This window comes from Lagopus leucura, unplaced genomic scaffold (assembly GCF_019238085.1).
Source record: "Lagopus leucura isolate 7727_CA_CO unplaced genomic scaffold, USGS_WTPT01 Super-Scaffold_797, whole genome shotgun sequence".
NCBI lineage: Eukaryota > Metazoa > Chordata > Aves > Galliformes > Phasianidae > Lagopus > Lagopus leucura.
This window is the reverse complement of record NW_024962259.1, coordinates 3,246,679-3,269,597: the sequence shown is the minus strand read 5'-3', so window position 1 is coordinate 3,269,597 and position 22,919 is coordinate 3,246,679. Positions and strand designations below refer to the sequence as shown.

Sequence of the window (22,919 nt, the reverse complement as noted above, 5' to 3'; positions counted from 1 at the left end):
TGTTATTCATCACGTGGTGTCTGCATCCAGCTGTGATGACCTCGTAGCTGGTCTGTGCCTGCTTCACTTGCCAGTGCTTCCATAGCTGTGGTGAACTTTGTTTCTCTTTGAGAACTGAAGCCATCCCATTCCAGATTTTGAAGAAGAACGCACGAGAAACAAAGATGTGACAATTTGAGAAAAGAAAATCAGTGTTTTAAGAAAGAATTTCCCTCCCAGAAAATGTGTGCACTTAGGGCATGCTTTGGTATGAAGATTTTGAAGATCATATGGTGTGTGCAGGCCAGCATGTTTTCCAAATACAAGTTTTAAATCTAAAGCAGGCTCACAGATGGTTCTAATGAGCTGGTCTTTGAGATTGACTGTGACTTGAACAAAAATAGTGGAACTTGTAAGACAGTAACATTTCCAGATGACTTCAAGCTAAAACTCTTGCAGAACAATCTTCATGCATCTTTTAACTGCACATATATATTTCTAGTCTACAGAAAAAAATGAAGAGATTTTTAGGATTTTCTTTCTTTTATCTTCATTCATTATCTTGGAGTTGGTCTAAATTTCCAAATAATTATGTAGCAGCACAGAAGACGGTGACAAGCCAGACAGTAGAGGAGTTGATTCTGTCCAGATTGGTACTTCATATAGCCATCTGAATGAAAAGCTATAAAAACAAATTAAAACAGACCTCAGTGAAGCACAGGGTTCTTTTTGCTGATATTATAAAGGTGTGAATTACAAGAAAAGTTCCAAAGCCCAAACTGCTGCACTCCAATTTGACCAGACTGTCAGCTTCAGGAAGAGAAATGCTGGTAATAAAAGTATCATTGAGTGGTTCGTAGCTTCTTTGTGCAGCAAATATTAAATTGCATTGCTTATATTATCATCTGTGACAAAAAGAGTAAGAATTTGTTTATAATCTTTTCATGAAATGCCTCGAACTTACGCCATTTCAAAACCATTTGTTCCTTGTGTCACCTAAATTTTGAGACTTTTTTTATTTCATTGCAGGTCTACCTTATGGATGGGAAGAAGCTTATACAGCAGATGGAATCAAATATTTTATCAAGTGAGTATTTCTGAGAGGAAATGGATTGGAGCTAAAATAAAATCCCATCTAACTGCATTTTTAAACCCAGATTGAACAGGAAAAAAGAGCAAATTAACAAAAGCTCTCACGTTTTTAATACACATCTTTATTACCAACATCACTTGTTCATTCCTCTGGTTCAGTACTGCACTGTTTAGAAAGTCCTACAGGGCTCGGCCACAAAGTCAACTGAAATTCAGTGAGAACTGTGAGATTCTGTCTTTCAGATGTCTTTGAAAACCCCGGTGCATGTGTTGAGAACTTCCCCAGCTGTGTTTGACCATATAACAGACCTAGAAGATACAGAAGGAAAAAAAAAATCCCCTAAAAATTGTATAGTAAATATATCCATTTGCAAATGTTCTTATATTGTGGGGGAAGTGGAAGAATTCTGAGGGCTGGATTTTTAGAACATACCAGTCTTGTTTCATCGGTGGATTTTAGTCCCATTAAGGACCCCAGAGTCCAGCTGTCCTACCAAATGTATCAGCTGCCCTAAAAGGTGGAGTTCTGTCTGCTCTCCTGATTCTGCAGCACTCATAGCACATCGTAACTAGAAAGATCATCTTTCCCTGGTCACCTCCTGTCCTGAATGGACATCTTGGGGAGAACTGCCTTAGCAATGAATTCAGTCTCCGAGCTATCTGCAGCTACTGATGACCTTTTAAATATGATCTCCTGTTCCCTTCTGTGGGAATCAGTTGTTCTGTTGCTGCAAAGCATTTTTTTTTTTCCAGAATATAGTGAAAACTAATTCATGTAATAGTTTTACTGTTCCTCTAAAAGACAGAAACAATTGCTGAGAAACTATAATTTATCTCCATTCTGTATACATCACGAATGATTGCTTACATCGTAGCAGATTATTTCAGCTACTGGAATTTACATACTGTTTAAGTCTGATTTTGCAGGTAGATTTCCCTGAAGTCTCTTAAAAGACATGAAAGGCAGTGAATCTTTGCACTGAGATGCAACTGCTTTTATCCCAAACTCTTGCAGAAGTCACATAAATAACAGTGAAGGTTATGTATTAGCTAGTGAAGAAAAGCAGGAAATTGGGTTTTTTTTGATTTTTGGTTTTTTTTTCAAGCACTGCTCTGTTGTCCTTGACTCATCCCATGGTGCCTCAGGCTACGTGTGTTAAAGCAGATGTGATTTGTTGAGTTTTTTTGCAGAGGTTTTCAAACACACCATACACAATAGTGCATTCCAGCTCTAGTCAAAGGGTGGCTTTTATTTTCAGACAGATATAAGTTACTAAATGGGACTTATAAAAAATAAAATTGTAGGCAAATAATTTAGGAAATGAAAACAAATCGGCAGCCAATTTCATAACAATGCAAATAAATACAAGAGCGAGTATTAAGCAGAGCACTGTTCACTTGGTCTCCATCTGGACGTTGATACAGGGAGACGTTATGGCACAGTCGGATGCTTAAGGTGGATGCTGGATTCTGTTCTGGATAAAGCACTTGGAATACAGGCTTTTACCAGCATAACTGGGAACTGAGAGAGAATTATGCAAACAATACACTAGCAACAGAATAAAAGAAATCTAACACTTTTTCCTGGTTTTGTTACTGGTGTCTTTCATACAAGAAAGTATGGGAGTCAGCAGAAAGCTGGGTTTGCTCAAGAACTCTTAAGATCTGCTCTTGGATCTTGGATGAACTGTTGCAGCTGTACTAAAGAGATGCTTATTAGCAACAGCGGAATCTCAGCCTTTCCAGGTGGTAGAAGTTAATTTCAGAAAGCTTCCCATGTTTTTCACATTGCCCCCACTTGTTGAAGCTACAGATCTGAACTGAACAGATCACATGAACAAGTTTTTTAGGAACTTTTGCATATCTGGCCTTTGACCATTAATGGATCAAAAATGTTCTTCCCTCTTCTTAACGTGCTCCTAGCATTGCAAGTGATGGAGCCCTGGGTTTTCTATCATTGCTACTTTCTGTAACCTGTCCTGTGAAGCTTTGTGTGGCTGGCAAGGAAAATCTATCCATTTTAATTGAAGAGAAGGGAATGAAGTCACCTGTCATGTTCTAAATGGAACAACCACATTTGTTAAGAGGTCTTAATTCACTTCATTAGAACGGAATTAACTGAATGCAAGGATAAAATATGATATTAATTAGTATTTTTTTTACCTAATTCCTAATTTTGTTTATATCTTTGTTACCAAATGTACATACAGAGTGTAAGCCAGGCTCTTCATAGGCTTGAAAATTCATACCTCTTCAGTATTCATCTCAGACAGTTATTTGGAGAAAGGAACAAGGGTTGCAAGTCTCTTGTTTCCAATGTAGCTTGAAGAAATTTGAAGATAAAGTTCTACCTAATATTAAAAATATCATCGAAAAAATCTTTTTTCTAGGAGGAGCTTGCTTGAGATGCATCTTTATCAGCTCATCCTTTTCAGATAATTAGACAATTCACATAATTTAATTCATTTGTTTAAATTGATTTAGCTGAATAGTTGATAATTCACCGTCCTGGCACTGTAAACTTGTTCTCTTTGGCTGTGAATATCAATCCTTTTATTCTTTGATGTTTAGAAGATCCAAAGCCATGAGGGGTGTAAGAATTATTTAGCAGTTGCCTTCAGTTCCATTGTGCTTTATTGTGCCATCAACTAGCTGAGTCCATAAATCTATATGCTATAAATCTAATGTGGTAAACACCCCAGAACGGAATCTTAATAGCACATAAGCTTGAGACAGCTTGCTGTGAAATTCCCATAAATATCTCTGAAGGGGGTGTAGCAATATGAAGTGCATGAGAAATCAGAGTTTAAAAGAAGCAAACCAGCTGGCTTGTGTTACACACTGAAGTGAAAACCCACTTATGTGAATAAATGACATGAATAAAACATTTACATGGCTCTATTCCTAAGGCACTAAACTGCTCTCCATCTACTGTGGAAAGACTCATCTTGTCCACCTCTATGTACCTGCAGACAACTTTCTGAAGTCACCTCTTTCTTTTACTCAGGAAATGATTTCAGTTTTGCAGTAAATTATTATCAATCAACCAAGTTGCTAAGGATCAGTCACAAAGTGCAAGTGAGGCAAGTGAGAGGAAATTAGCTTTAAGGCTGCTATCGTGTCATAAACTCACGTACCTCTATGCAAGGCATTAAGGTCATGCGTATAGACTTACCGTGCAATATCAGATAGCAGCGTATGCCTCTCTGAGTTATGTGTCAGCATACAGTGCAGCAAGAGCAAGTTTCAGTGTTCTGCAATATAATATAAAGGCAGTTATCAAAAGGACAAAAATTATGCCAGTAGACTAAAAGGCAGCAATCAGCTTCATTGCTAACGTGGCTCTGCTCTCCTCTTGCTGAAGAGGAAAAGTTGAATTTGGCCCCAGATATGTTTTGAAATAATCTGATATACTTTAAAGTAATGGATAGTGCAAGCATTATTTTATTTTGCCTGCCAGCAATACAATCATTCATCCACGTGCAGCCCCAGATTCGTGCCCCCTCACACGATGTCTAATAGAAATACATGCCTGCTTCTTCACTATTTTACCCTTGATATTTCTATCCCTGTTTACATCGGTGAATTTGTTTCAGAAGAGCTGAAATCTTGACCTCATGAACTTAAAGCAACAACTGAATGTAGCCCAGTGGGTTCTTCAGCAGTCCACTGCAATTCCAAAATCAGAGAAGAAAATCCTAAGTCTAGATCAGAAGGAATCTCTGGAGGTCAAGTCATCAAACCTTCCGCAGAAAAGCAAATGAGAGTCCTGTCAAACCAAGACCTGGACATTTCCAGGGAGGAAGGTTGCACCCTATCCAAGCACCCTATTCCAAGGAGCACCTGATGATCTGTGAAGGTCCCTTCCAACTGAACTATGCTATTCTACTTACAGTATAGCTGGGACACTAATTTTTTTCCTCAGAAAAACCATCAAAGTTGATCTCTTCCACCCTCCCACTACATTCACCTTTAACATATGGCAGCTCTGTATCATGAGACTGGCACCTATAATTAGGTAGGGCCTTGCTATTCTCCCTCCCACTCCCACCCACTGCTTACATATGTATACAGTTTGTAAGGACCAGCTGTGAATTTTGCCCCTGTAACACCTCTTCTAGCTTTTTAACAGGACTAGGTTCCAGCTATTCCATATTAACTGTTATTTTTCTCATGAACATTTATCTTGAATTAAATTAGCCTAAAAGACACACAGAAGTTCCTTTAATGTTTTGGGATGCTTTCTGTTAGATGAATTAGGACATATGGATTTTCTGTCTTATATTAAAAAGGAAATGGTAATGTTTGATTTAGGATTATCTTTCATTAATTTACCTAAAAATGAGAAGCTTCACATTGAAGCACTGCGTATTTCAGTGTGACAAAGCAGGCACAGGTGCTTTGACAGCATGTCAGTGTAACTGAGAGTAGAAGACAAGCAATACATACATTACAGGTTAATAAAAACACACAGTGTGTTCTGGTAGCTTTTGAAATCGTACCTAAAATTATGCTTCTACTTTGGAAAATAACAAATTGGACTTATTTTATCATATTCTATTTGTTTTGGTTTTGTATGGGAAGGAGCCAACATTAATTCTACTGAAAGCTGGGCAGTCACAGAAACTGTTTATGATTTTGTGACTCAACTAAGAATAGAAAGCATGTGTGGTAAATGAACTTCTGCAGTGTAAACAGTGAAGTAGAGCTAAAGGTATCATTGTAAATGGAAAATAAATCACAGCTGATTTTACTTAGCGTGCTCAATTGAAAAACAAACCTGCTCCTTTTGTAAGTGCACTTTCACATCTCTACTGCATTACAAAGAACCCAAAAATGTAGCACATCGATGTGTTTGGTTTTTCCTCTGCTATTTGATTCCAGCATGTATTAGTGTATTGCAATATACTAGTTGACCACAGGCAATCTAAGAAGAAATCAAGCTCAATTAAGATCAAATTGTAGCAGAGGTGATCTAAGAGTAAACTGCATGTTCCATAAGGTTGGTATTTCAGTGACTTCAGAGTAACGAACTAAGGGAAACTCTGATCTGCTGCACTGAACATGCAGTGGGAATGAATCAAGTATGAGCTCTGCTCCTATCTCCCTCTACAGAGGTAGACTTTTGGCTAACAAAAAGACTTAAAAGACTTACCGGTAGTAATCTGAGATAAGGTGAAAATTCACAATAATTTCTAAGGTTTGGAAGTGTATCATCAGCAGATGATTAGGTTGTAGGGAATTCTGCCAGTCTGATTTTCACTAGTTGCATGACTATAAGAAAAATAGCCTCAGATGTGCAACCAGAAAACTTGGCTTTGGATTTTATGATAACATGAGCTTGTAATACAAGAATGTTGAGTCCTTAAGCTGCTTTTGGTTGGATATTTTTTTTCCTTCAGAGGCTGTTTGTTTTTTAATTTCAAGAACCAAAATGGAGAAGCGTTCTTTCAGCTTCCACAAACACTGCTGTGTCCAGGTTCTGACGTGTCATACGAGGCAGCTGTTAACATTTCAGTAAGGAAACACTTAAAGCTGAAATTACTGTTTTGCTCAAGCCTTCTAAATTCGACGGAAATCAGTGCATTGATTTCTGTTGCCTCTGCTGGGTAATTCTACTCTTAGCCTGGTGTGATCAAGGGTCTAGTTTTCACTATTTAGCAACTTCTATAAATAGAGCTGGACGCTGGAAAGTTCAGGCTCCCAGGAAGTTTTCCTGTGCTGGGGCATTTATGGGCTGAGTCGGGGCTCTTGGGATCCTGCGGCTGGGGAGAGGCAGAGCAGGGCACAGTAAGGGTTTGCTCCATGTGTGTTTCGTGTGAGGCCTGGGGAGGCACTCAGGACTGTGAGTAACGCAGCGCTGTAGGGTTAACAGCAGCTGGCTAAAACTGGCGTGAGGAGGAATTCAGGTCAGACTTGTGAAACTGTGAGAAGTTTGTATATCCTATCACTCAAACCTTTGGGCTTACTCAGCTTTGGCTCCAATCCCATTTTTATTACTGCTTTCATTTTCAGTGGGCTCATTAGTTTGTTGTTGGTAATTTTTAATGATCGAGCATGCCATTTAGATGCGCATATCTTCCTAGTGATAACAGACTTCTGAGATTGCTCATACATTTTTCTTAGTAGACAACTGTTTTATCCAGGGATAAACAGCGAGACACTCTTCTTTCACTTGGTATCCCTCAAGCATTAATTACCATTAAGCCAAACTTTCAGTCCCTGAGGGACATTAAAGAAAAAATAACAACATTTATGGCACCTTAGGACACGGTGACAAGTGCTCTCAATCTTCCTGCAGCCGAGGAAAGGTGAAGTCAGTCCATCCTTCAGGACCTAGCAGCTCCCTGGATAGTTTTATACACTGTGCCTTGAAGGAGTGGCCACTTTTAAACCAATTTTAACAAAGGAAGGGAGAAAAAAAGAATGCTTAATTTCAAGTAATCTGATTTTCATAAATAGAAGAAGCCTTCCAAAAATGCCTGTAGGTTTGTATTCTCTCTTGCTCGTATTGATGGCCTAACACAAATCAGAGAGGATGTATTTCTAATACAGGAATGTTCTGCAAACCAGTAAATCTGGGATTATCTCTTCAGACTGATTATGTCAAAGCTTTTTAGCCACAGCACTTGTAGGGAGCTAAAAATAAATAGCAGGAGGTTTCTACATCTACTCTTTACCTAAATCATGTTGTGCATATTGTGTATGTTTTCTTACAATGCATGTCTTTTTACAACTGCTTCTTACATGCTATCTGGACTTAACAGTTATTTACAAGAGTTATTTCCTAGTAAGGATTTTAACAAAAGGTTTAAAACAAACTGTACTACTAGAAGCATGGGACAAAGTTTAGTGCAAGTTTGAAAGAACTGACTTCTAATGTACGCAGCAGGTCAAGGCATCTACAGGTGAATACCAAATGAGAAAAAAAATTCAAAAATAATTTGGTTCTTATTTAAATTCAGAAATGGCTTGCTGAGAAATGGCTTGATAAAAGGCAGTATAAACACTTGAATGGTACTGCAGGCAATAAATCTTGCATTGGCAGTGAATGAATGGATGGAATCCCGTGATTCCTCAGGCATTGGAAGGCGCTGCGTCTCAACGCAGGTAGATGGAAAGCAGTCTCCATACCTGTAAGTCAGTGTGATGGGACTCTGACCCGCAGAATCCTACTTTGGTGAACCAATTTCCACTATCAGATATTCTGTATAGCATTCTTGAAGATAAAAATGCAAACTTTTCACTTGAAAAGGTAAATCTAGAGTAGTTTCATCACAACTTCATGTTTAGTTAAACTTATGCACCAGAAATGTGAGTACAGAAATGAGCTTTAGGTACAGTTAGTAGTTGTGAGACTTAACTGAGGAGAACTGCTTGTTTTTTACAGTTTATATTAAATATGCCATATTTTTCAGCAACTTTTTCTCATGAACTTGTATTAAAAAATTCATCTTTGCACTGGCCTGACTATAAAAACAGTGAATTTATTAGCAAGATTTTTTAAGTCCAGAGAAGCTATTTCCTTTACCAAGAACACATTATTCCAGAAGGGAGAAGAGGCTGTGCCTTGCCCACACACAGTATGGCTAGCATGCATGCTACCAATCGTAGGGTGTGCAGCGTTCTCACCCTCAGACAATGAGCACATCCCATTTATCTGTCCTTACTGAGTTTGAGCAGGTTCTTCCCATTCATCTGGAAGCTCAACAAAAATACCAAGCAGCTCAGACTCCTTTTCAAGTATAGGGTTTAGGCCTTTAAAAAGATAATACTCCTTTTTATTACTTACACAAAGTACACCTTGTTTGGGTTTATTCATCAACTTTTTTTCGGTGAGAAATATTAATGATGAGTGTTCAGTCCACTTCCTCTTATCCACAATGCCTCCCTCTCTAACTGCTATGATGGCAATGTTAATACCGTGCCAGCTCGATGTGGGTTTTTTTAAGACTTTGATAGTCTGGGCTGTTCACTGTTGCTGGGTCAGTTTTATTCATTAACAGGAAATGTTGCTAGTTTGAACCAGGAATCTCCTAGAAAAGCACTCTCTCATTTATTTGGAAGTGAAACTCTCCAGATTCTAGCATCCGGAAGACTCCTCATTTTGTTTGTAAAATCTCCTAGTTAGCAAGACAAAGAGAATTCAGTACTTGAAAGTATTGTAATGATAACACAAGGCCTGAAAATGGATATCATCTGGCATTTCTTGTTTCAGATTGGTAAACCTTCTAGATTGCTGATAGCATGTCTTTTCTTTTTTAGCCACGTGACACAGACAACATCGTGGATCCACCCTGTAACAAGCGCACTAAGCTTGCTCTGCTCTGAGGATGATGACGATGGGATAAGAGAGCCTCCAGGATCCAAGAGCCACTGAGGGCACCTGCTGACTGAAAGCAGTTTGATTTCCAAACATTAGAGAGGAGAAGCACACATTTTATTCTAACGTTCTCTCATCATTGTAGTACCAACACTGTAGTACCCAGTCACACTTCTCCCCATGAAGTCAGGGGCGTTCTGCTGCCTATTTACATGGCTTTATTTTTAGGTGCCTCAAAAGATGCTGGCACTGCAGAAGTCTCTCTTAGTCCGTAAGTTCCCCAGCTGTGTAGGGATCAGTTGTGAATCTTAGGACCCAATTCATGACTTCTGTAGCAGCATAACTCCACTGACTCAGAGTGAAATTTTCTATTTTGACCAGCGTGACAGCCATTGGATACGCTTCGTGTTGTAAATTCCATCTGATGGTTTGCTGAAGTATGCAAGGCCTGCTTTTTTTTAAGAACAGTGCTAATGAGTGTAATGCAGATGGATGCCTTTTGTGTAGCTACTGAATAATCTTATTTTTATAGAATAAATTCGTGAATGAGTTTCGCTAACAGAAATTTGGCAATTACAAATTACAAGTATTGCAGCCCTGATTACTTTTAAGGTTGGGCTTTAGGAAAATGAATCTTTGATAGGATGTCAAACAAAAAGAAGCAGTTTTGGGAGAGGACACCGTACTCGATAACAATATGTGGCAAGAAAGAAAATTATCCTACTTCTGTACTCTGCTAAACTGGTACATACATGCATCAGATACTTCAGTAGAAGCTGTGAAGTTTCAAGTACAATGAAACCTGTGAAACCACCTCCAGGATCAGCAGAAATCAGTCACCTCCTCAAAAATGGTCTTCAAGAACAGAATCATTTTGTAAACACTGGTGATGATTTAAAGAGGATAAAGAAAATGACAGGGTGCTGCTGCAATCTAAGTAAACAGATTTTGCTGCACCTCAATAGCACAGGATATTTTAAATCTCATTATTCACAACACAACATACGATGCTAGCTTTACAAACATGATTCAATGCTATATTTTTCTAGAGACTCTGTGTATGTATTTTATATGTATATGGTAGGTGTTGACTAATAAATGAAAGAAGGATCTGAAACATTGCAGAAGCACTGATGGATCTCCCAAAAGAAAACCCTATTACTAAACTTCAGGCCAAGGAGAACAGTACTGTGACAGTGTGAGGAAGGCACAGGCTGCAACCTGCATTTTTCTGAGGCACACACTTAGGACTTCTAAACCTCTCTGAAATGGCTGGGGACCCTTCTCCACTCCAGCTCCCCTCTGCTGGCCCATACAAAGAAACTAGGACTTGTGGTCACATTTTTTGGAGGTCTGTCTCCAGCAGATGTGGTACTAAAAATCCAAGCATCTAGAAGAATGTACCAGGGATGCTCCAAAAGCAATGCCTCCTGTTGTATGATGTTGGCCCATGATGTCAGAGGCAGATGTTGGCGGTATGGCAGCAGGGGCGGTCTGACATGGAAGGGTGCATGGAACAAGTATGAAATTGAATTCCTCCAGGTAGAAAAAAATTTTTGCAGCAGAGTCAGCTCTGCAGGTGCAGATTTTTACAAGTGCAACATGCAAGCTCCTATTCACTGCTGGCAAAAATGTATAGCTCCCAGTGATGCCTATGCTGAAAAATACTGTTTTGTAGCTGAGAATTTGTTGTCAAATAGTACTATTGTATTGCACACTGTATTTGTTGTGTTTTCCATGGAAATAAATAGGAAGCATTACTTTCAGAGCAAGCTAGGTGTATAAAGCCCAGACTTCCTCCTAGTTCTGGTGTCTGTGTCATATCTCCATCCTCAGCACTGCAGAGCTGTGCCAAGTCAGGCACACAGGGGCTGCTGGTCCTTTTGAATCTAAAATAATACACAATTTGTAAAAACCCAAGTCAAGTCTCTTCTCTGAACAGCCGTGCAGCAATCTACTGCATATGGCCTGTGAGCTGTAGAGCACATCACCAAATGTTCTTCGTGTAGGAACAAAGTGCAGCTCATGAAAGTTTCTTTTGCAGTCTTTGCTGGAAGGAGATGTCAGGGTACATTGAAGAAGCAAATAGGAAAAAATGTTTTGTACTTTTAAGTAGGTCAGAACCACATTATCCATGAATCTACACAGGTGGATTAGGTAGGAGTTTTCTCAGCAGACCCACAGTAGCATATAGTTCTGAGAAAATTTCTCACAGCAATAACACTTGGGCTTCACTCATACTTTGCTCCAGTGACCCCTAAGTGCTTCATGGTCTCCTTTGTGTTCCCTGAGAGCACAGTGTGAAAAGACAAAGTGTGTGCTTCAGTTTCATTTGAGCACTCTAGATGCACCATTATTTAAATACCTTTTCTGAAATGGCATAGACTTGTGACCCATAAGCTGTATGCGAGGTTCTAAATGCCTTGCAATATTTACTGTAGCCTTAGAAGTAATTTGGATGCGTTATGACAGGCGCTTTCAGTTCATACTTCCATGGCAGCCAGACTTCATATAGACTCCAGTTTTCCAGTTCTGCTCCAAAGAAGTTTCAAGCTCCACTTGACCCTCACAGTCTTGATTTATTCTGCTGCTGGCTTTCCGACAGCTAGTTGAGTTTCCTCATAGAGAAGCTATTTAGGGGCAGAGGCTATGGATCAGGCAGACTTCATCAGAAGAGGCTTTACGGAGACCTAGCAGCAATTTAAAACTGTCCTTCTGTTGTATCAGCTGGAGGAGGACAGCTATGTACATAGTGCTGGCCCTTCCTGAAGAGCTGGTAATGATCTCTTGCTCTGAGAATGCATCGCACAGCCTGCTGTGCACGAGAGGAGAAGAAATCAAGGCACAATGCTGACATCCTGCCAGCTCTGCTTACCATCTCCACCCCCAGATGAGAACATTTCAGAAACATGGAGACTGTTTCTTTCTCTTATAAATTTGCCTAGAAATTAAAGTCATTAGAAATAGATCTCTGCATCTATCTAGCTTCTTCTCTGGTAAGCATTACCTCTTCAGATGATCCACTAGTTCAACTGCTCTGCTATTGAGGCTACATTTTCATACCTACAATTTCCAAATGTTCTAATCTATTTTTGTATGCTGGCATGCTTGTTTCCTAGGATATTTCTCTGTATCTCCCCTTGTCTCTTCCTTTCTGTGAAATATTTTGTGAAATTATTTTGATTGAACTGAACTATGCATATTGAGAAAATGGTTCTAGGATAACTTGAGAAGAATTTGTAAAGAACAGTTGTCAAAATATACAGTGCTGTAAACAATGGCTTCCCATTCTCATTGCAGAATTAAAAAAATGATGTGGACAAAAAAAAGTGCACTTTATGGCCTTTAAAATAATGAAGGTCAGCTTTAGAAAGGAATGGCAACAGAGCCATAAGTAATCCCTGCATCTCTTATTTATTTTCCATACAAAGGTGACACTGAGAAATACCGTTCTGGTACGCACAGGTGTTAATGCTGACCTGAATATTTGCACCACTCTGCCCTCCAAATACCACAAATACTGTAAGCTTTAGATGGCACATTGGCTGCCATCAAAGCAAACAGCTTAGCACAGATACCTACACTGGCATATTAGATATAATAAGTAATTTCCCTGTAACACTACTCAGGGTCTCAATAAATGATGATTCTTTCATCAACTCCATGCAATAAATATATGCATGCATACATACGCAAGCTGGCCATTCTATGAATAAAGCATAAATATTCAGGCACCTAGGCTGGCAGGAGCACAGCCACACTGCCTAACCTGTGCTAAGGCACTGGTGTTCTACAGGCAAGCCAGTATAATGGCTGCCCTGCCAGTCTTCTGCAGTAAAGTGCAGAAAAGATACAGATGTTGTGTAAGCGTATACATGGAGCCTCTATAGATCAATCAGGATGACAGAAACAGTTGCTATCTGTGCACAGACATTTAACACAAGCCAAGGGGCACAACCACATTCACGTGGACACGACCACACTTGGAGCCTTCAGGATTCACACAGGTTTGCTGTGGTATGAGATTCTGCACTGAGAACTTGCCCTTTCAGTTCTCACGTAGTTGCCCTCAAAGGGCAATTCTAACTCCTGAGCTGATTTGAAATTTTGCTTCTGACTTAATTTAAGGTAGAACTGTGCAAAAGTCACTCCGACCAGAATTTGCAAGAAGGGCGCTGAGTTTTGGTGCTAGGTTTGAAGTAAGCATTAAGGTTTCCCAGGTAGCTTCCAGTGCGTTTCTTGAGCTGAGCAAGAAACATGAGCTTAGACTTCAGCTGCTGCTAATGAGTACAGCCACCTCAGTTTAAATAGAGGCACCTGTCAGCTCACACTGGTACCAGCTTTACAATGATGTTTAGCAGCTTAAAGAAGTTGATGGAGTTAATGGGAATTAGGTACCTAACCTACTTAGATGCTGCTATAAATGCTGCTAGGCATGTTTAGGTACCTAAATATCTTAGTAAGTCCTTCTCCTCACAGCCTGCAACGATACTGTACCAAAAATCAGCTACTAATGAATAAAGCCTGCCCTTTGTCCTCTGTAACTAGCTTTGCCTTTCCCTGGGGATTGATTTCACATCATACTAAAAATACCAGCTGTCTCACAGGTTGTACCATCCAGGTTCTTTTTGCATTTTTGGTAGCTTGATTATTCGTTGCTCATTCCATACTCTTCTTTCAACATATATGGCTAATGGTCCCATGGATCCATAGGTTGATATTTTTGTAACATTCTTTTGAGATAAATTAGGAATTAGGATGGGAAGTTAAATTCCAATGACCAATACTGATTTTGTCACCATAGCATGGTACCCGAGTCAAATTCAAACTAGTTCAAACTGCTGATTCAAAGGGAATCTATGGAAAAAAAAAAAAAAAAAAGAAAAACCCAATGCACACCTTCCCAGTTATTCTCACTTGTGAAGTTATCTGGGATGTTAGTGTATCCCTGCAGAGTTTGCCCCTGAATCCATAAGGCCGTCTCTGATTTTGGTCTCCTGCTTTCAAAGAGATTCGTCCCTTTTACGTTGCCTCAACAAGAGCTGAAGTGAGCGAACACAGAATTAGTAGTCAGATCCCATTACCCGAAGATCTCTTGAGTAAAAGAAGCTCTGGAAAATCAGCAGTTCTGCCACAGTTTGGATAAGTCACAATTTCACTCCAACTCCTAGAAGCCACAAGTTCATCAGAAATGCCTTAATCTCTTTTCAAGTACCCTGGCTCTCAACCTATTAAGTCATAATTTCCCTATGGTCCAATTATAATTAAGAACATTCCTTGCTCTTGTATGTGAAGAGAATTCTTTAAAACGTGATTAAAATGGAAGAAAATATAAAATGATGTTTGTGGCCTAAAATAAAAAGGTAATAGCATCAATACGGGAAAGAGATGACCTTAGCATTGGGATTCCTTCTCATTTTTTCATTTTTACTCCAAAGAGGACGGTAACAAACTCCAAACTGCAAAGAGGAATGGTAATCACCATTCCTTTCCAACTACAGTGGCCTCAAAAATCCAAGAGCCATGAGCTCTCCAGGGACTGTGAAGCTTTCCATCCCCAGGCAGCAGGCTGAATTGCATTTATTAATCTCCAGCCCGTGCCACCAGGGACTCTAACATTAGGTACTGTAATTAGTCACCATGGGGGTAACAAATTCCAAGTCAAAGACAACTGTACATAATTGATGTCATGGCATGAAGAGGAGCTGATGAGCCCATTAAGAAAGCTGCCTGTCACTCTCAGAACATCCTGTTCCTTAAAATTAAGTACAGAAAGTGTTGTAAACGATAAAGGTGCAGAGGAACAGGAAATAGGACACCTGCAGAGTTGAAGACTGATTGTGTTATTATTTGGCTATTTGGAAGATGCAACTGAAAGGAGGCCTCTTATCATTAAAGGAAAATGTTTAGATGCAATTAATCTTACCTCGTTCATTTCTGTGTCTGCTCATCTTTGGCATGTAGTACAGCCACTTGAACTTAAGTTCTCAAAAATACCTATGTGCTTAGCTGGTTACAATTTTATGTGCTAAAGTAGCAGCTAATATGGGCTGCAGTGCTCCACAAAATGGTTAGATTCCAGCAGCACATCATATTTTTAAAACAGATCGGTGATAAATGCACACCAAGAAGAAAGTCTTGTGGCTGGCTGAAGGTAAGTGCTGTGCTCAGAGATATTCGGTTCAAAGCTCTGGAGTCCATTTTAGTCAAAGTTTGTTATAATTGCTTGTCCTCACTGTTATGTATACACACAAATTAACCTATCTACAAATGGATGCAATTTCAGGGAAGTGAAGGAAAAGGACTCAGTAACTTCAGCACATTTAGAAAATACAGATTCCTTCTCAAAAAAAAATTCTCAGCCTGCAGGAAAGAAGTTTTTCATGGCACAAGAGAGTTCTACAAGAGGTCTCTGCGGGGAGGGATGATTACTTCCTAGGGAGGTGAGAAACGCAGTAATTAGCAATTTGATTTCTGATGTGGCTGAGAGAAATAGTTCTTCACTTAAGGAGAAAGATCTATAGTTTCTGCTGCAGACAAATTGGAAAGGTAAATTGAGGGACATGGTGCTGCTGGGGATGGAAACAGTGGCATGCAGTAATGACTGACTGCAGTAGTTCAAGTTGTTGATACCAATACAACAGCCACCTGCTGTTCTTCTCCTGCCCTTCTCACTGTCACCTACCATGTTTCTGAGGGAAAGACTACAGCTCTGACACCTCCCAGACAGCCTGCAGTAATCCCAAATACCTGCGATAAGAGGCATGGCTCTGCAAGTGAGGCTGAAGGCTTTGAGAGCAGGGAAGGACAGTCAGTCAGCTGGACATACGTGCACTGCGCCATGTCCCTGCCAGGGATGGAGCCTAATTGGATTGCACAAATGCGACTTCTGTGTCTCTTGATCAGAAAACCAAATTAAGCCTCAAGAAGTTTCAAACAAATCCCTACCTGAAAGTTTGCCTTGAAAAGAAAGTGCTGACAGCTAGTGTTATGTCAGCTTTGCCCAAGAGCAGAAGTGAAATGAAAACTCCAAACCAAAACTACTTTAAAACAAATAAGAGAAGCAAAGCACAAGCAGCAGATCTGCCGAATTCCTGGTGCACTGAACCAAATCAGTCATGTGATAATGACAGGATTTTCTAGAAGACCTTTTAGGCATGCAATTTCTGTATTAATCTGTTCAGAAGTCCCTAGAACATCTGTTTCTTCTCTAAAATGGGAGTAACAGCCACTATAACAGCCACTTTTTACAGTGCAATGACAGCTACAGATAAAAGCAGGGTAATTACAAGTAGTGACTACTGCTTGATGAAAGATATTTTTTAGAGCTTTTCTGTCAAGATTTTTTTTAATCTGTGCGCAGATTCTGGATATGAACCTCAGCCACGACTGCAGTTCATGCAATTCTGGGGGAGGAGAGAGGATTAAAATCATAGATTACAGCAGGATCCAGCTGGATTCAAGCCTCTTGAATCCAGGTCACAGGCAGGCTAGGAGCAGCTCCTGCTGCCCATCCTGACAAGCAGGGAGCAGGCAAGGCTGGGCTGTGCAGTCTGCACTGCACTCAGCACCTTGGCCTGCAGGCCGGGCCCAGCAGCTCCTCCCCTGCAGTGCACGCCTGCTGGAGAAGAGCTAAATCAGCAGAGTTTTGCAATTTTGAGAGGGACTCCTCTAAGTGTTGAAGAAAATCACAGCTCTTGTTGTCTAGCATAGAACTGGAAAGCTTCTAATGATTTTTTTTTCCAGAGTTAATTGGAAAATTCCCATTAGTGCAGTCTGTGCTGATGCCTGATCATAAGGGGGCCTCTGAGTGCTGAAATGTGTATTCACTAAATGAACCAAAAGTGCAGTGTTTTGTGTCTATAGCTGCAGCGTGTGTCAGAGTTACAAAAGCTCATCCCAGGAACATGTACATGTTTTAGTTTTTATAAAAGTTTACCAGCAAACCTTACATTTATAGTAAATCCAGTGTTACCTTTTCAAGAAAGACATTGGCACAAACATAACAGATCCTTTTCTGACCTTTATGACAGAAATATGGTGTTTCCACAGATATCTTTGATTTTCAAAACAAGTCTGTGTGGCAGTGAGGTACAGTACTAGAGAAATTCCAGCAACCCAGTGAGAGTGAACTGTTTCAGCAGGCACTCCTCATGAGCCACTAATCCCACAATAATCACACCTGTGACTGCCTTCCAAAGAGCCTCAGTGCAACTCTTAAGTAAACCAGGCTTATCTATGGGCATTCCAGAGCAAGCTGTGCTCTCTTGTAGGCCATATGCACAGAATTTCTGTTCAAGCCCAATTGATCCTGGAGCATGGGGAGAGCCTTCAGCTCTGATGGAATGAGGACAGCTCAGCCCCAGAAAGCGTTCACAGCCTGGAAGGATCACGCCCTCTGGACCTGGAGAAGTTCTCAGCAGTTCAGGATTCTTTAAGAAGCAGAAATCAGCCAGCTTGTATCCATGGTATCTAACGAGGCAACTCATGTCACTGCTAAAAATACAAACCTGCTTGCAAAAAGTATATTCTAATAAGATCTGCATTTGTACTGCATTTGCACAACAACTTCTGCTGAGACTCCAGTTGTTCCAAATGCTAACAGTGCATAGTGATGGCTTAGAGGAGGAGGAGACGCAGGTGTACAACAGCTGCAGCCCAAAGAAAATCTACGCTCCTGGTGCTCTGCCTCTGCCTTTCTCTCCCACCTGGAAGCACTTGGGGTTAAGCAGTGAGCAGGACACTGTGCCTCTAACAGCACACAGCACAAGGCTGGGCATCATCAGGTACTGCTGGGAGCTCAGCAAATCAGTGAGGAAGCTTCTCTGGGTATACCTTCAAGAGCTAAATGCAGTGGCAGCCATTCAAAGTATGTGCTCCACATAGAAATGAGTAACCGAAACCTCTCTGACATTGCTAATGCTTTCAGCTATTAGGAAAATAGTAATGCCACCTGGAAAGAAATACAGCTGCAAATGGGATAACCATTAAATAGCTGCATGCCAGATAATGGGGCTCTTTCCTGGGAAGTAAGAACAGTACAGCAGAGAAGCTGAAAGTTCCTAGAAGCAGCAACCAGCATCATAAGGTAAAGACATCAAATCAGGTACAACTCCACCAACAATCTGGAATTTGCATCAGCAAAGAGCTTTGGATGCTATTTGTCTGGCCTCCACAGAGCAAAAGGAAATAAAAAAAACAGAGCTCCATGCCACTGAAGCAAACGCAGAGATATCACTTGGTTTCACAACATGTTGTCTATCCAGCTAATATAATGAGTTTGCATCTATGCTTATCTGGCAAAATGTTGAGAGATGAGTAATTCTAGTGGAGAAGAGAGGACTCTGTTCATCTCTGTTCTGCAGTCAAAGGTCTTGGTGATACAGACAGTTGATTACTGTTTTGTGTGTTGTCTTTTCTAAATTATGTACTGAATTCCTAATGATTTTAAAGACAACTAGCCAGCTTTTTAGGAAACATACATAACTTTATCATCACAAGAACCTGGTTCTCTCTCCTGGTTAAGAAATATCCCTCTGCTTGCAGAGGGTGGGGAAAAAAAGTCCGAAAAATGAGTTGGTTCAACGCTACATAGCTTTGAAAAAATATTAAATTGATAGACAAGCACTTCTCCATCTAGATTCACAAAACAGAAAATCTAACAGCTTTGGTAGTTCTTTATATGCACCATTGTAAGCCTTTTAATTCTGATAAAATGGGAAAATAAACGATATTGGATTCCATGAGCATCTCCATTACTATATATCTTTCTTAAGCTTACTAACTTCACAGTATATTAGATTTCAGGTTAAACCAACCTAGGTTAGCTTAAATGTGTAGCAGTGCTTTATTTAACAGAGAAGTATGGGTAGACATTACTCCAACATTGCTGTGAACATCTGTTCTGAGTTACCAAAATTCCAGCTGAAAAACAAATATTTCCACTATAAATCAACCAAAACATTATCCAGAGTGTTGTAACAGATGCGAAATGATTCTGGCTCACTTCACCCTGTGGTTTGGCTCTTCTCTTAAAATTGCTGAGAATATATTTATTTACACACTTCAAGAAATACACATTTGAAATGGCTATTTAAGCTTACTCAGAACGTGTCTGATGTTAGTTCAAAGCTAATGGGCACTTGAGAGACTATTCTTATTAACTACAGATGCTGCAATTTAACATAAACTCTGCCTACAGCTTCCCAAATAGACCTGCTCCAGAGCAATCCCTAGAGCATTATCCTGCTCAAGCACTCCGAATGCTTCGATCCAGCAGCACTTGAACTGGTGACTTGGATTTTGTGCAAGGGGGAGCACTTGGGGTTTCGATTCTTTCTATTCTGCTGTGCTTTGGTGTGTGTTTGTTTGTTTTTTCCCCCATTGTTATGCTGCTATTCATCTTTAGTTTCACGAACTGAATGAATCAGAAGTGATGTTGATTTAACAGGGATAAAAGAAATGAGATTTGTTTACTAAGCATTAAATTTGGAAAAAGGCTTTGAAAGAAGCTTCCTGGTTATTGGTCTCAGTTTGTGAATAAAATGATCTGTTTAAGCAGGTGTTGCAATTCCATACTTTCAGGTGTTTAATTGCAATAGGCTGCATCTGAGCATCTCTAATTAAAAATGCTTCCCTTTCTAAAAAGCTTTGTAATGTTAGAGATATGTCAGCCCAGGACAGAACAGTAAGTAGCACCAAAACCCTACAAGTGGGAAAGAAAAATGTCTTTGGTTTATTCCTCTTTCTTTTCGTGCTATACGCTTTGGTGGGGAACAGAAGAAACAATGCTGTGTTTTGAGGATAATGTTTTGTAGTTGCTAATGATTTTCTGTCCTAAATGCTGGGGGGAAAACTGCAGACTAAATTTAACAGTGCCTTTTATGATGGTTGGGAAATGGGAGCTGCAGGCTAGTTATCCAGCCCACAAACAATAGGAACACATGGTCCATCCAGAGACACGATGGTGGCAAATGGAGTACTTGAGGGAAGTAAAAGAGAACAGCTCACCCTGCCATTGTGACTGTGGTGTGTGTTGGACTGGAGTTTTCAGAGTCTGCGTTAAAGTGAATGGAATTCATTGAGGGCTTCAGCCGTAAGCGCTCCTGTTGATCCCTGTCAGAGATTTCCAACTTACTATAAGAGTGTAGGACCACATTCTCTAAAGGCAATTTGTTAATTAATGCCTAACAGTAAAGAAATTCTGCCTATATTTAAGCAGCATAAAGATGTGTATTTAGCTTAACAATTCTATTTGATTTGATTGAAATGCGTATTCTGTACAAAAGACTGCAGGCTGCATCTCTTTTATGGCATTATATATTTGCTTTATATATTGTTAATTAGACCTAATTTAGGCCTTCAAAGAAAAATCTCATTAAAATTCTGATTAGTGATGCTGGCAAGCAGCCATCTAAAAAGCCTCTATTTCTTCCTTTGATAAGTTTGAAACAGCTATAGCAAACAGGAAAAATAAGATCACAGCCTTCTTTCTTATGTCAATCAAAACGATGTGTTCTCCAGGTCAAAGCCATTTAAGGGAAAATACAGGAGGACATCTTTATTTCCTTGCATGTGTGTTGTTGCATGGCCATTGAATACTGGTTATTTTTATGCCCTTTGGCAATTAAAGAAAAATAAAAATAAAACTCACCAGTGCCTACGAAAATGCAAGGTAATTAAAGATAGATTTTTTTTAAAAGCTTAAAGCAAAATGTGTGGGAGTAAAACAAATGCAGATCTTTTTAATATGAAACCAGTTATTCTGATGATTTCAGAATAGGTTGCTGCCCAAGGCTTTCAATATAGCTTGTAGTCTAAATGCCTGACCAGGAAAATATAGAGGCAAGAATATCTTTAACCCAGATGTAGACAATTACGCATCCACATTTCCACATATCAAGGCTGTCAACTTCAAAATAAAATACAGTATTAAAAAAAGTCAAAGGCAGAATAAAGCAATGAAAAGCAATCATTCCATGGTTTCTTGTGTCTGCATGAACATCAGAAGTTTGTACAATGCAGCTGCCAGCTACCACTGCAACTTTTGCATTTCATTTAAATGCACAAAAATAGTTTCACAAAGCTGAACATGTTTGAAATGGCAACTGCTATACATCTCTCTTAATGTATATTTTTTTCCATACACGTCTGTCCTTACAGGAGACATCAGTAATCTACTCTTGATAGATTAATAATCCACTCATCTCCTCTTTCAGAAGGCAGCAGGACCTCTGCAGGGGGCTGCTGAGCACAGCTGAGGCAGGAGGACCTGCACTGTGGCTGCCCAGGATCTTGCACTCTGAGCACAATTCCCAGTGTGCAGCTGCTCCATCCTGAGTCACAGCAGGCAGCAGCCCCAGACACTGCTAAGGCAGAGCCAACAAATGGTTATGGGAAAATACCTCCATTTCCTTTTGGTAAATACTGAGCATACAACCGAAATCCAGATTTTGGATGTTCAGTATTAGTGAAGCTTATTCAATATTTGGAAATGCATTTTAAAAATCCAAGTTAATCTTTAGAGATCTAATCTGTCTCACTGCATCAAATAAAGGAAGGAGTTGCATGCACAAAATGCAAGGTATGTTTGCCTCTTAAAATGGTGGTTGCTTTATGGTACTTAGAAATGTAGGTTCCAAAATACATGCAAAGTCTGGTAGACTGGTATTACACATACTCAGTGCATATATTCTAATACTCAGATAACAACAACTAGTTTCCAACTCATTCTTTTTATTTATGAGAGATTAAAAAAAAAAAAAAAAGGGCATAAGAGAGACATGAGGATAGATCTTAAGGAAGGGTGCTACAGCCTAGCCTTGAAATTGAGAACCTTCTCCACTACTGCATATAACTGAGTGGGAAAACATTTTGGGGTGGTAAGGAGGGGTGCAATGAGGGGGGGAAATCTCACCTGCAAGCCTTAATGGATCCAGTCCTTCAGGATAAACTGCATACAGGTTAGTAACGAGCACTCCTGCACTGCTTGCTGTTCTTTTAAAATGTGTGCTGTTATGACGATTCTTTCATAAAAAGGCATAGCATGGCTTCTAATGCCTTTGTTTGGAAGGTTGATTGTTGTCTGCAGGACTTGTCCCAGTTTTCCAGCAGGTCAGGCTTCCTTGAGAACGTAAAGAGGTTTATTGTATTTCTAGGTTCTTAATAAATACCACAGATTAAAAACTGGTTTTCTGTAATTTTTTTAAGAGTAAAATCTCAGAACAAGGCGACTGTTACAGAACTGAGCCCAGAAGTACAGACAAAGGAATCCCAAGCTTTGGGCAGCTGCCTTGCAAGTCTGGAGCCCAGGGCACTGGTCAGATTTTAGTGAGTGTTCAGTATGAAGTTTTACAAATCCAGATCTGATAAGCCTGAACATGCAGAACACTTGAGGCTGAATTCTGCCTGACCTTCCCCAGCACCATGCCTCTGGCAAGCTTGCTGAAAACAGCCATTTGAAGTCAGAGAAATCTGGGTCATTGACTTCGCTAGAAACTCTGAATAAGGAAGAGATGCTCACCTT

At 39.9% G+C, this 22,919-nt stretch overlaps 1 protein-coding gene and 1 long non-coding RNA gene across 6 annotated transcripts in view; one reads left to right on the top strand and one right to left on the bottom strand.

The window, feature by feature from the left end:
- STXBP4 (syntaxin binding protein 4) overlaps positions 1–11,197 on the top strand; it is a 52,714-nt gene extending 41,517 nt beyond the window's left edge. For all 5 annotated transcript variants that reach the window (XM_042865093.1, XM_042865092.1, XM_042865094.1 and 2 more), the window contains 2 exons: positions 1,009–1,066; positions 9,337–11,197. In XM_042865093.1, coding sequence (XP_042721027.1) covers positions 1,009–1,066; positions 9,337–9,451 — 173 coding nt within the window. In that variant the 3' untranslated portion in view covers positions 9,452–11,197. The remainder of the gene's footprint in view (positions 1–1,008; positions 1,067–9,336) is intronic.
- LOC122176510 lies at positions 537–22,560 on the bottom strand. The gene is made up of 3 exons (XR_006177757.1): positions 22,311–22,560; positions 4,247–4,325; positions 537–661 (listed from the first exon to the last, which is right to left on the bottom strand). It is a non-coding gene; the product is annotated as an uncharacterized LOC122176510 (long non-coding RNA).
- Positions 22,561–22,919: the final 359 nt, after the last annotated feature.